At 45.3% G+C, this 14,839-nt stretch overlaps 1 protein-coding gene across 1 annotated transcript in view; it reads right to left on the bottom strand.

The window, feature by feature from the left end:
* Nucleotides 1-14,839, bottom strand: part of LOC144820083 (polymeric immunoglobulin receptor-like) — a 234,654-nt gene that overhangs the window by 149,929 nt on the left and 69,886 nt on the right. Inside the window, exon 3 of the mRNA XM_078677735.1 lies at nt 6,852-7,184. Within this exon, the coding sequence (XP_078533861.1) occupies nt 6,852-7,184 (333 nt within the window). The remainder of the gene's footprint in view (nt 1-6,851; nt 7,185-14,839) is intronic.

Genomic DNA, 14,839 nt, shown 5'->3' with positions numbered 1-14,839 from the left:
ATGTGTGTATGCCCATGGGGTCCTGGTCCCTCTTGATGTAAAACTTGGTTTCAGCCGCTGTAAATGTATTCCATGTTCTAGGGTATTGTATTTCTGTTAGGGCGACCTCCCAGTCCCCCTTCAGGTCCACAGCCTTAGCCAATTTGACGGTGTAATTAGAAATCTGATTGTTGGGGAACATGTCCTTAGAAGCGTTGGATGGTAAGGTTATATAAAAGGGTGTAGTCTCCATCGTCGCAGCGGCTTTTAGTTCACACACCCTTCAGGGAGCTGGCCAACACCCAACTGTTAAATTTCTCAGGCCATCCGCGCCATTTGACATATGCCTGGCTCTTAGCACCGGTACCTTTCCTTTTCAGAACCTTTTCAACCCTATACACGCGGTTTGGATCATCGGGCACCTTTTGTAACTCTTCCTTGTAAAAGGATCCTGACACCGTTTCCCCATCGTAGTCCTTTAGCCTGTAAATATACACCCCTTCCTTAAGCTCCACACTTTCCACTATAAATATTTCATCACTAAAGGTCTGTTGGTAACCCTTCGTGAAGACTCCTTTCAGTTTTGAAATCCTGACGTGATCACCATTTTTAAAAACAGACTTCTTCACCTTTGTACCAAAGTTAGACCCATACACGTTTCTCCAGGCAGTTAACGAATTATCAGTTGTTACCTCTTCAGGTGCCATTTTGATGGTCCTATGATAACTGGCATTATATACAGCTATAAAAGCCTGTAGAACATCCACGTATCTGTATGTATTGTTGGCCGTAAAATACCGCCACATCTTAGACTTTAAAGTTCTGTTAAACCTTTCTACAACCGCTGCTTTTACCTCCGTGTGTGTTACAAAATGTTGAACATTATGCTGCTTTAATAATTTCTGAAATGACTTGTTTAAGAATTCTTTTCCTGCGTCTGTTTGTAGTTTTTGAGGAATACGCCCCTTATCGAAGATGGCTTTAAAAGCGTCTGTGACGCTAGCTCCACTTTTATCACGCATCGCCTCTGCATACGCATACTTGGACAACACATCTACGACTGTTAATATATAACACACACCGTCGTTATGTTTTGCTATATCTTGAAGGCTGATTATGTCCGCTTGCCACTGATAATCTATACACGCATTAACGATTGTGGGTCGCCTCTTAAAACGTCTTCTGGCAGGTTTATGTAGTGAATATGCCTCCTCTCCTGATAACCATGTCTTCACAGCTTCTCTGCTTACAGACTCCTTTTCAGCCACAGCCCTTCTATATAGAGCTGCGCCGCTTCCAAAGCTGCCAACCCCTCTTGTATCATAATAAAGTTTTCTTAACAGGCCCTCCGACATGTTAGCGGGCATTACAGTACAGGAAATGAAAGACGCTTGTTTTGTGTAAGAACATTTTATTAAAAAAGAATGAGTATTACCATATCACAGACATTTTACATTATTACATAGCAAGTATGGTTTACATAAAGGTATCTTGAGGGTGTAACATTCTACTACATTACTTTAAATGCACGCTATAAGGTCACAATACATCAGGCCTTATCTATTATAAAACAGCCTTTGTGGTGCCAAGGATACCACTTTTCTGTTTTTTAGATACAGATTACACATGCGCCTTTCTATAAGTCTCTGTGCCATCTTTTTGTCACAACACACACCTGTGCCTGGCATACTTCTTAGTTTTGCGTAGGGGTCGTTGGCATAGCGTATCTCCTTGACTGTCGCTATCATGATCTTCAGCATGTTCGGATGGACAAAACTATTTTCAGCGCTCAGGCCGTGCACCACCCTTAGCAGTTTATGCATCTTGTACGGGTCTAGCATACTACATATGTACCGGATTACACGGTCTCTGTATGATCCGGATAGACACTCGTGCGCCCCCTGTTCAGGGTCGTTAATACGATGGCCGAAACACAGGCTGTAATAGTCCCTTTTGACGCATGTGTATACAACCACAGCTGCGAAACCTTTAACACTTGATATGTCATCAGTGGTGAACCCAACTCTGGTGAACCCTGGCGTTGGTTTTTCAGAGTCGTCGTTCTTAGAACACTCTTCACACTCCTTAGACATAGGTGTCCCCAGATTTGTGGAACTCCCCGTCTGGTTTGCACAGCATATACAAGACAGATTCAAGCTGCGACCTTTTGCAGTCTGCCCCTGGGCATCAGTTCTTTTCGGTGTTTCATCCTAGGTTCAAAAGATAAATATTGACAACCCGTTAGCGTTAGAAAGACAACAAACGTTCATGTAAAGGGTCTACTCCTAACATTTTTTTTTTTTTTTTGACTTACCACCACATTTTCACCATCCTCTGCAGCGCCTCTGAAATCTTGAGAGTCGGTAATATCCATTGGGGACCCTTCATCTTCCACGCTTGTACCAGGCTGTTGCACAACTACTTCCTGAGGACTCGTCATGTGAACATCCGGGGTTTCATAGATGGGTGTGTTAGGAGCTGGTGCTCTCTAGAGGGGCCAAAAGTAAGATTAACGTTTGGTAGTTGAAGAAATAAAATACATCCTTATGCAAAATAGTTGCTCCTAACATTTTAACTCACCTCCACATTTTCAAACCCCGCGTCGGCTACTCTGACATCTTGAGAGTCGGTAATATCCATTGGTGAGCCCTCATCTTCCACGCTTGTACCAGGCTGTTGCACACCTACTTCCTGAGGACTCGTCATGTGAACATCCATGGTTTCATAGACGGGTGTATTAGGAGGAACTATGGATTCTTCCTCATCCTCCAACTCCAAGAGCATGCTTTGCTCAGACGCCAAACCGTCACTCGAACACTCGCTAGAGCTGCTGTAACGCTTAATCGGGTCCACCCGGCTCGGCCATTGTTTAGCAAACCCACAGCCATAAGGTTCTCCTGGTTGAGCATTATGTTCCATTACCGCAGGTCTGGTTCTGTAAAAGCTACTGACGGGGATCTCTGAGCCACCAAACCAATGTTTTCTCTCAAATGGTTTGTAGCTCTTCCTTTCTGCCATGGTGACCCTTCACGTTGTCCAGCGGCTGCTTGCTACCCCAGGCTCCTGACAAAGGCTTATATGTATTCAAAGAAATCACCACCCCTAAAAGAGGCGTATACCTCTACACCACAACAGGGACACATGGCCATAGGGCTGCTTTGCCACGCCTCTACCTCCAAAAAACAACCCACCCCCCTGTGACTCATACGCCCCTTCCGGGGCACCTGTCGGTCCTTGTCAACACACGGGCCACCTGTCACTTGTTTGAGACCAGCAGTTTAAGGCCAGGACTGTTTAAGACCAGGCCTGAGCACTCCTGGGCATGTCCATTTTTGCAGCCCTAGCTGTTAAATTTAAGGCCAGAAGTTTAAGACCAGACTGTTTAAGGCCAGATCAAACCCTGGTCTTAAACAGTCCTGGTCTTAAACTGTCAAAATTGAGACCAGAAGTTTAAGACCAGACATGTCAAAAGCTGTCAAAATTGCGACCAGCCTTTTGCGACCAGACATGTCACTTTTGCGACCAGGAATTTTTGATGAGTGGTATCCCGACTTACTACTGTCCTAGTCTAAATTTAGTAAGGATGTGTGATGATTCCCTAGCCCATAATCGTTTTGGGACCAGGGTTTTTTTGTTCCTGAATAGAGGACACCTCCCTTAGATAGAAAAAGCGATGATGGTGAAACTTCATTGTAAATTTGTGATCTCCATTTGTTGGAGTATTTGCAAAGACGTTTTCAAGGATTTTTCATTTGGAAATATCGTGATTTTCCATGGAGGTGATACTACAGGTTCTTAAAATACAGTCCATATCTACATTTCTCTCATGTGGAAAACATGCTTTATGATTAGGTGTCGTACATGCAATTCATGCATGCTCTTTGCTTACCCTTATTTTAGTGTTCCCAAGGGTCATGCAGTTCTGGAGAGTGGTGCCTTCCATAGTCACACTCTTGTCAAGGAAAATCAGTTGTTAGATTTATAATACTGAAGGACACTCGTTTCGAGCCTGTATTATTAAATGTGGCTGAATACGAATTTTGTAAGTGCATATCATTGAATTCACTGTCATGTCTGATTAATACATCGAAAAGCTCCCGCCAGAGGCCGTATATAATGCTTGTTAAAAATTCATTTGCGCCTGAATGGTATTGTTACGAAACCTGATGTAGGCTTCATATATCTGGAGATTCTTATTAGCCGGAGCTCTAGCCCATTGTGTTTTTTTACTGGGCCTTTGGGGTTGTGTTAAAGCTCCTGCTGAAGTCCATGCCAGTAGGCACAATGCCGACAAAACACTCAGATGATCTGCCTCATTCCCGTCATGTTGTGCCAAATCACCAATAATTGACCCTGATGATGTGCTAACCAACCCAATATTCAATATGCATATATTCACAGCTGCCATGTATCACAGTGGTTGGATTATGTGTACAGCAGCTCTGCTGCAAGTTTTATATAATTATAGAAACACAGGATGTTTTTTTAAGCACTTAAGTAGCTGCATGCATTATCTGTTATTTGTGGAAGTAGGATATGTTTTACATTTTTCACTACACACTTGGTGGTATTCCGGGTGCCCTATTGCTGTATAAAAATTTGAAAATAAATTAGAGAAACAGTGCTTGGAAGCCCCTTTTTCTAATTGCTGGGTGTCCAGTGGTGATGAAGAACTTCTGGGATTTAAGAATTGGCTGGATCATTATCCCGAGTGGTCACTGCTCTTGCCACGTCTGAATGGCCTGGTATTTCCACATCTACAATTACTCTGTATGGGACTACTGGGTCCTGTTTTGCCACTTGCACTTCTGCACTCAGTAAAGCCACCTGAATTTACGCACACAAACTGAAAGCAGGTGGAGAACACAGTCAGTAGAACCGGAGTTATGAAGTGTTAAAGTAAAGAAATTAGCGTCTAAAAGATTAAAGCTCGAACTGAGGACATCTAGTGACGCAAAGCAGGGGCAAAGTAAAAAGTTATGGATGACCGCGATGGAGCGCGGTTCAGATGTACAGAGTGGATTGGACCCAGTCTCTGCTTACATTCTGAGGTAGGAGAAATGTTGGGGAAAAAATTTCTTGAGAAGGTAAAGTTTAGCGGGGCAAGGTAGCCGACGGTTTTCAAGGAGGAGGCGTTGTTGCCATGAAGCTGCTAGTCAAAGTTGCAGTGAAGATTTCTTCATTCGTACCTAGCCTCTTTTGCGGAAGTTGAAGCTCTCCAGCTGAATAAAGCTGCAGGCTGGAGCCAATGAAGGCACCACGATGCCGGATACTCCTTCTGTGAGGAGCAGCTGAGCAGAATTTGTTGTAGGTCTGGTCTCCTCTCTGTTCTCAGGGCACATTTCGGAAGTGAGTTTTCTAAGGGCCAAGTTTGGGATTTGAGGAATCTGGGAACCTTTAGCACCACTTCCAAGGGAACAGAACTGAAGGGCACCACTTTGAGGGTCAGGACTTACTCAGGCTCATATGTGGGTTCAAGGTGGTTGGAACCTTTTCTGTCCCTAGGGCTCTGATAAGGAGGACAGCCAACTAGCCCCTGGAGTCACTTTGGAAGTCCTGAGTTCAAGCAGAGAAGCAGGTCTCAAGCAGCAGAGAAGCCCTCTGATAACACAGGGCAGGCTTTGGACAGCCAGTCCTCTTGGTGCAGGAGGACAGGCCACTGAAGTGCACAGAAGGCCACAAGCAGAAGGGCAGTGCTCTGAGAGCCCACTGCAGGTCTTGAAGTGAACTCAAGAGTAGGTCTGAGAATCCTAATTTAATACCTCATGTCAGCTTGGAAGTGGAAGAAATTTCTGGAGTTTCCTCCCACAGAAGTGTCTGGAATTTCATGCTTCCCTGCCATGGTCCGAGGATGTCTGGGGTCACAAAAGGCTAGTGTGAAGCTCTTTGTGAGTTGACAGAGTAGGCTTGAAGTGCAAGAGTGGCTGTCCACAACTCCATCTACCCCCACCCCTCTCATCCTGCAAGAATGGCCCATCATGCCAACACCTAATAGCTCTATTGTGTGACTGTTCAGGAGGAATACACAGAAGGCCAAATAGACAGTTATGAGTCCCAGGCAATAGACCCCAGGCATCAAATGATTAGGGCAAGAACATGGCAACTTTCTAAAAGTTGTATTTTCAGAATTGTAACTTAAAATCTGACTTTACCATTGAAGAGTTTTCCAAATGACGATTCCTTAAACACCAAAGAAACAGGCTTCACTGTGTTGAAAAATAAATTTGTACGTTTTTATCTACTAGTACATGTAAAAATTTAGAGTACATGGCCAACTTTTTTAATACAATGCTCCCTGCCCTATGGGGTGTCTAGAGCCTACCCCAAGGTGACTTTTATGTATTTAAAAGGATGTTTTACCCCTGGCAAAAGGTTTATTTCGCAAAATTGAATTAGCAGTTTAAAATTGCACTTATACTTTAATGGAAGCCCGAGGCACGTTTTAAGGGGATACCTAGATGGGTGGAAGGCCCACTTGTAGCATTTAATGTAAGTGAATTATTTTCTGGTGTCAGAGAATGACACCAGGACAAATTCAGCAAATATATATCATATATATCATATAAATTCTGGATCGGGCCCAAAATAGCCACCGGGCTACTAGAACTGGCATCCGACAGAATGTACCACCCCCACCTTTCCAGCAATGCCCTCACACACTGGTTTTCCCCGTTGCCTGCTTGTTTCAGTCATCGGGGTCTCATCCGTATTCACAGCGCTGCTGCTTCCCAGCCTGGTGCGCTCTACACAAACTCCAATATATACATACAGACACACATACATGCATGTTTTCCATCGCTCCCTGAAACGGCCTTCCCCTACCAGTACCCAGAGACAGAGGGACCATTAATGCAAGCAGAGCATGAACTCACCTGTGAGAACAGCCACTGACACTGGGATTTGGACATAAAGTGAACCAAGTCTGTTTATTCCACACCGGTAGCTCCCGGCGTCTTCCAGCCGCAGCCCTTCCATGACCACCGTGAATGTCCCGGTCTGCGGTGAATCCCTGATGGTCACTCGGCCCTCCCTCACCTCTCGCGCAGAGAGCGATGTTTGTACAAGGTTACCGCAGAGCCGGGTTGTTTGTCGGCACCAATATTTGTGCGAATCGCGGTATTCTGCGTCATATCTGCATTCAACGGACACCGACCCGCCGAGGGTACCGCTGACCTCTTCTGGACCGGTCAGAGCCTGGCCGCCGGCTGGAAAGAGAAATGAGAGAATAAAACATGAGCACGGGCAGCCTGTCCCCTCAGTATAACCATTATCATGCCAATATAATATAACTATCATCATAGATTTGGTTGCAAAATGTGTGTATCCCTTCCTCTAATGAACAAATATTTACCCATATATATATTAACATGAAAGAGAAATAAAGGAATGAAATACTGCAAATAGAATAAGATAAGTTGCTGATAGTTTCATTCATTGAATGTGTAAGTTACAACACTGTTCAGCATTTGGTCCGTTCTCCGTTGCAGCAAGGAGGCCCCGGATGTTTGTTTTTCAGCCCAGCTGAAAGCCTTGGTGAACAGTTTCGAGTGATGTGCCAATAGAAATGACCTTTAACCCAGGAGTCCAGCAATCCCAGGGCAAATTCGTGTGTCTTTCCAGCTAGGCTGTCACCCTGTCCTTTCAAGAGAGATTGGTGCATAATATAGGTTGTGGGTTGCCTATTTAACAAATCTAAAATGAGTAAAATGTCCACAGAGTGTGAGCTTTTGAGGCGATGCACATCCCAGAGTCAGCTAGAACAGATGTGTTTCAGAAGGACCACTGAAAAAGCTAAGGTATCCAGATGCCTGTATGTGCATGATGAGGTTGAGTCTATTTAGGAGAACCTCTTCTCCTCAGGGAACTTGGAAAATTCAAACATGTTTCAGAACTACTCACGAACTATGGATACTCAGAATTATTTCTAGTTGGGAGCCTTTAAAGACTGGATGAGTGTGCCCCATCGGATATAGGATTCAGGAATATATTTGGAAACAAGAAGGTGCCATGACTTAGGAAATAAACGTTATTTACCATAGACTGGAGCAATAACCAGTCAATACGAGAAGGGTTCTGGAAGGCTCATTCACTTAGCAGAATTCTGTAAAACACTGCCATTATCTATTATGAGAAAGACCTCGGCTAAGATGGTCTTTCTACCATGATGCTTCTACATGTTGCAAAATTCTATGGGGCAGGTTTACAAGGAACTGACGCATTTGTACAGATGCGTCAGTTTCCCTGAGCCTGCGTGAAAATCCCTTGCACCACCATAGATGTGCTGTATTTACAATACGGCACGCTATGGTGCAAGGATTGACAGATGCATCAGAAATTCTGCTGCATCTGTTGGCGGAAAAGTCACGCATTATAGGAGTCGTACCGCAAGCATGACGCAACTCCAGCAATGCGTGTTGCGGCCTATTCCCATCACACTGCATCACTCCTTACGCCTACTTCAAGCCGGCATAAGGTTTTGAACCAGTGGCATCCTAAAAGTCATACAGTGAAATCTGCGTCACTGTTACGAGGCTTTCCTGCGTGGGAACGCCCACACTGCATACATTATACTTGACGCAGGTATAATGTCACGCAGGGCTTTACAAAGTGATGGATCTCCCTAGATGCATCACGTTGTAAATTTGCCACATTTTATACGCCACTGTTGTGTCACAAAAGTGACGCACCGGCTGTGCAAAAGTGTTGCATGGGGCTTGCAAATCTGTTCCAATGTGCCCAATGCGGGCTCAACTATTGAAGGAATTAGACATGCATCTGTGCACTCTAGTCTGCAGATCTGTTAAACTGGCCACTCTGAAGCTCTCATGGTCAAAAGAGGCCTGGGACCGCTTGACCTATCACTGTCTTATACAGCGGCGCAGTTACAACATGCAGTGAGTTGGTTTGATAAGGGGCTCAACTGTGAGAAGTATTTCATAAAGGGAACTTACCAGAAATGTTAAGAGAGACATTCCCAATGGGATGAAATGTTCCTCACAAATACACATATCTATTTTGTCAAGTTACGGTTGTATAAGTTAGAGTCGTAAAAACAGCCCTGATAAAAACCCAGTATTCGCCCCAGAAAAGACAATCTGGTGTACTAAGCCCTTTAGTAACATAACAAGCACAGTGTCCGTACATATTACCAAAAGATGTCAATTCAAGCATGTAGGAAGCTGGCTCTGTATATTCTATACGAAAGTAAGGTATAATGTGCACAGAGTCCAGTGCATCCCCAAGGGTAGTGATCCAGCACAACACCTAATCAGGGATCAATACTCAATAACATCCCATGCAATTTGGCCCATACACATTCACCCAGATCCCTTGATGCCCTGGGGGTCAAGTTTTTATGACGTCATAATTAGTTTCCTTCACAGGTTCAGGGTCAACATTTCTAAATACATAATTAAACGTGTATATCAACTCTCTTTCCTCTGGTCAATTGGTTGAGTAGTTGATGGTAATAATAGTACTATCTATCTAGTCAGCTAAATAATCACAGACTCTTGGTTAGAACAATAAAGTTTATCTCAAATTAATGTATATAGTTTATGCTCATCGCATAGAGGTTACAAATGCAAACAAAGAAATCCTCAAGAGTGAGAGAAAAACATCAGCAATATGCAATCAGTGTAGATGAAGAGACATAAGTTTTAGCAAAATAATGCAAAACAATATACATATGACGGAGGGGATAGATGAAGAGACATAAGTTTCAGAGACAACATTACATTTGCAAATGATTATGCAGAATACGAGTCAGAAGGATAATACTAACCCAAAGATCAGTGAAATACCCACCCGCTGGCCAAGGAGGTAGTGGGGGTCCCCTGAAATAGAGTCAGGGAACAAAGAATTCAGAACTCAGGAACCGTACAGTGACAGGAACAGCTAGGCCTCTCTGCAAACCGACGGACAGCGACGCATAACCCCGCTCTCTCTCTCTCTCTCGATCTCTGCTCGCTCTAAACCACACCTCTAAAGGCACCCCAGTTATAACCTAAAACCTACATGTCCAACCCACATTAGTTGAAACAATTCATAAAACTTAACTTCTCATTGGACGGATTGACAGGTGGATCTGTCACACCACTATGATTTCATTACAAAATTAAGCATTCTTTTTTTGTTTATCATCCTTTCTCATGACATAAAATTTGACTCGTTCATTCATTTAATAGATAGAACTTTTTCATTAATTTTTCATGTTTGTCTCAGCCACGTCCGTGGAAGTCTTGGGTCCCACAGCAGTCTCATCTTTTGGCATACAAACAATGTTATTTATTTATTTATTTTGAAAGTTTTATATAGCGCGAACAAGATCTTCGCAGATATCAGAGCGCTTTACAGAGGAGGGGAGCATGTATACGCAGATACATCAATCATGTTAACAGTACATTGAAGTGATATCATAAAACAGTCAAGTAAGTCAATTTCAAAGTCAAAAATAGAAGTACAAGGGTTCGAACAGGTAGTACAGATGAGTATCGAGTCTTTGTAGTTTTTCCTCAGTAGTCGTTCAAGTGTATTTAGCCATGAGGATCGCTTTCACTTCTCTCTTGAAAAGTATGGTAGAGGTGATAAGCCTTGTTTCAGGGGGGAGCGAGTTCCAAATCCTGGGAGCCATTCCTGAGAAAGAGCGTTTAAAGGTTTTTTCCTTGCGGAATCTTTTAGGCTTTAGCAAAAGGTTGTTTGTGCCTCTAGTGTTTCTGGAGCCTCCAGAAACACTGGAGCCTGTTCTCTGTGGTTGAACAACCTTGACATGTCAGTCTGTTTGTCTGGTTTTTCATGCTCTATTCAGCCCCCATCTATCTAAATGCAGGCCAATTTGACTCACTAATGACGAAATAAACATAAACATTTGTTAATTACATAGAAATGCACTTTTCACTGTTCACCATCCACCTTTGCACTATCTCATGTTATTGGTTTCTTTAGCAAAACATTAAGGAAAAGTGGCATTATTTATTATTATTTTTAAAGCAGAATGCAAAAGACGAAATGCAGACTAGTCATGCATTTCTTGTTTCTTTCGAAACGGAATGTAAATGCAGCTTAGTTCTTTCATGCATTAGTTCACCTTAGTGCACGTATGTGTAAAGCAGTTTTCCTGCGTGTCATGTGATTTGTATGTTAGTTTCCACTGCACACTGGTAGTACAAATTGTGGGGGTGCAAATCCAAGCAGGTTTCTTTTTGCGAAAACATCCTGCTCCATCAGTAGGTAGAGGTTAAAGTAGACAGTATCTTATTTTCTATTTGTGGTAGTGTGGGCGAGTAGTAAGGACTTATCAGATAGTAGTGGTACGCATTTATTGTATAACTGAGGAAAGAATTTATTTCACACACTCAAGGACTGAACTCTGACCAATTGGTTTGTATGAAAATATTATTTAGCTATATTTATTGTCTAGAACCAAGCCAGGCCTGGTAATTGTAATTGTAATTGTAATTGTAAGTGGATTTATAGAGCGCGATTGATGCCCGGGGGCGTCCAAGCGCTAAGGGACCAACAGATGATTAGGCAGAGGCGGGGATAGTACCAGGAATTACTGTGGGGAGTTGAAAAGAAGAGTCTTGAGCTGTTTCCGGAATGAGGTAAGATTGGAGTTAGCTCTCAGATGAAGGGGAAGGGCGTTCCACAGCTTGGAGGCGTTATGGGCGAAGGTCCTACCACCTGATCTGGCTCTTTTTATTCTGGGTGTGGTGGCAATGAAGGTCTGGGTTGACCGTAGGTTTCTACTTGGATGGTAGTGAGAGATTAGGTCGCGGGTGATAATGGGGCCTGTGTCCCAGAAGGCCTGATGGGCGATACACAAGGCTTTGAAGTGGATTCTTTGGCGGACTGGCAACCAGTGTAGACTGGTCAGACCAGCTCTGATGGATTGTCGGCGTGGGAGCTGGAGCAGTGTCCGGGCTGCACAGTTCTGCACTGTTTGAAGTCTCCGCAGTGTGTAGTCTGGTGCCGCGAGATACAGGACGTTATTGAAGTCCAGGCGGGACTGGATCAGACCCTGGATGGCCACCTGTTTAGCCTCCATGGGTAAAAGATGAAGAATTTTTTTGAGCATTTTAAGCAGGCCAAAGCAGGTGGCCGAAAGTTTGGTAGCTTGTGTGTCGAATGACAGGGTTTTGTCGAGCCACACCCCAAGACTCCTGATGTTGTCCTTGGGTGTTGGAAGGGTACCCAAACAGGGTGGCCACAGGGAATTGAAGGAGCTTGGGTTCGCGGAACCTAGAAGCATCAGCTCCGTCTTGTCCCCGTTTAGCTTGAGTGACGAGGCAGACATCCAGCTCTTTACCTCCTCTAGGCACTTATAGAGTCCTCCGCTTATGGGAATGTTGGCCTCCTGCGCCAGTGAGACCACCAGCTGGGTGTCGTCCGCATAGGAGATGATCTTAACTCCATACGGACGAACAACCTCAGCCAGTGGCCTCATATAAATGTTGAATAGCGCCGGGCTTAAAGAGGAGCCTTGTGGGACCCCGCACCTTAAAGGTCTGCTGGTGGACACTGATTCCCCGTCGAATACCTGAAACGATCTGTCTTTCAGGAAGGACTCAAACCATAGCCAAGCCTTGTGCTTGACACCGACATTAGCTAGACGGTTCAGCAAGATGTCATGGCTGACCGTGTCAAAGGCCGCGCTAAGGTCAAGGAGGATCACTGCCACTGATCCTCCTTGGTCCAAGATTTTTCTGGATTCCTCGGTGACAATGAGGAGGGCGGTCTCGGTTCCGTGCTTGGGTCGGAAGCCTGTCTGGGTGGGATCTAGTAGTTGGTTGGTTTCTAGGAAGGTGACCAGATGGCTGTTGATGTATTTCTCCAAAACCTTGCTCAGCCAGGGAAGTAGGGAGATTGGCCGATAGTTGCTGAAGTCTAGTGGGTCCAAACTGGGTTTCTTCAGCAGCGCTTTAACCATGGCCCGTTTCCATCCAGGCGGGACCGTGCCGGAGGAGATGGAGGCATTCAAGAGGTCCATAATGATGGGCAGGGTGACCCTGAGATGCCGACATTATAATGTCAGGTGGCGCTGGGTCATTGGGGGAGCCAGATTTGACTTTCCGGGCTACAGTTTCCAGAGATACCAGATCTAGGGGGGGAAGTGATCTAGTGTGGAGGGAGTCTGTGGGGAAAGGTGTGCCAAGGCTGTGTTAGTCGAGGCTGTGACGGGTGCGGCCAAGGGGGGAAGGAGGCGTAGATTTTGTCAACCTTTTGATGGAAGAAGTCTGCCACCTTGTTGCAGTGCTCTGAGGATGTTGTTTCAGGCAAACTGGGTAGTAGCTTGGTGAGATTTTTTACTATTTGGAAAATCTCCCTTGGTTTTGATTTGGCTAGAATGATTTTGTTAGCAAAATATGCCGCCTGAGTAACTTTGATTTCTTCTTTGCACTCTTTAAGTAGCGTTTGGTATTGGGTTTTTTCCATTGGAGAGAAGTCCAAACGCCATTTCCTTTCAGCTTTCCTGCATAGGCGTTTCTTTGCCCTAAGGGCCTCTGAGTACCAGGGTGCAGATTTGTGGGAACGTTTCAGAGTGGTTTTTCTTTTGGGGAGAGTGTTGTCAAGGGATTGGGTGATCCAGTCTTCAAATGTCTGGTTGGCTAGGCAGGGATCCTTGTTATGGAGAGGAAGGCTGCTAGCGAGTTTGGTTGTCCATTTATCGACTGGGAGGCGGGACCAGGCTCTGGCTATTCGTACTGTGGGTTTGATGGTTGGGGGTTTGAATGTGGTCCAGGTGAAGGGGACTAGTAAATGGTCAGTCCATGGAAGGGGGATTGGTGGGCTAGATGTAAGATCTGCACAATTGCTGAACACAGGGTCCAGCAAATGGCCTTTGACGTGAGTGGGAGACCTGACGATTTGGGTTAGCTGCAGCGCTGCTAGGTCATCTACCAGCATAGTGGCTATGTGATCGGTTGTGGAGTCAAAGTGGTAGTTAAGATACCCTAGCAGGGTGAAGTTCGAGGGAGTGCTGACGCGTTCCGCCACAATTGAAGCGAGAAAATTGTAGAATTGCTTGGGAGGGCCTGGGGGGCGGTAAATTAGAGTACCTGTGAAGCAGATGTTAGGGGAGAGTTCGAGGCTGAAGGCTAAGCTCTCGTAGTCCGGGATGGTTTCCGGGATTACTCAACAGAGGAATTGGTCTTTATAGATAATAGCTAAACCTCCTCCTCTGCCCTCAGGTCGGTCCTGTCGGATGATTTGGAAGCCAGGAGGGAGGGCTGTGATTACCGCCGGGTCCGAGTCTGTGGCCATCCATGTTTCCATCAGGAAAACAATGTCTGGCAAACGTTCTTCCAGCAGTAGCGCAAACTCTGCCCTGTGTTTGGGCAGGGATCTGCAATTGAGCAAGAACATGCAGTACTCGTGAGATTGGTCTGGGGCCGGCTTAGGTTTGAGGGTTGATTGACAGGAGGGACAGGTAAATGGGATGTTTTCTGCGTGGAACTGGGACTGATAGCAATCCATGCCATGGGGTCTTAATCCCAAGAGAGTTTCCGTGCTGTAATGCTTGCGTTTTGTAGCCTGGGATATAGGGGGGGTGGCCCTAGGCCCGGTCTCGGCACGGACGAGCTCAGACGAGCTTGCTTAATGCGCGCCTTCGGCGCGCAATCGTTGCACCCGCTGCGCTTGTCCGCTGCGCTTCCAGAACATGCACATTTTTGTTGGGAGGGGATAGGTGGAGGCGTGGCCTCGAGTGGGCGTGTCCCATTCAGGGCGGGAGGAGATTATTAGGCAGGAAAGGCGGCGATTTCGCCCTTACCAGCACTCGTTATCAGCATGGAAGGGTGCCTGCACACAGAGGATATGTCCCAGGAGGGGTGAGTGAGTTAAAATTCAAGTGGCAAAAATA

The sequence above is a fragment of the Lissotriton helveticus genome, chromosome 2_1 (assembly GCF_964261635.1).
Source record: "Lissotriton helveticus chromosome 2_1, aLisHel1.1, whole genome shotgun sequence".
Lineage (NCBI taxonomy): Eukaryota > Metazoa > Chordata > Amphibia > Caudata > Salamandridae > Lissotriton > Lissotriton helveticus.
This window is presented reverse-complemented; position numbering and strand designations above follow the sequence as displayed.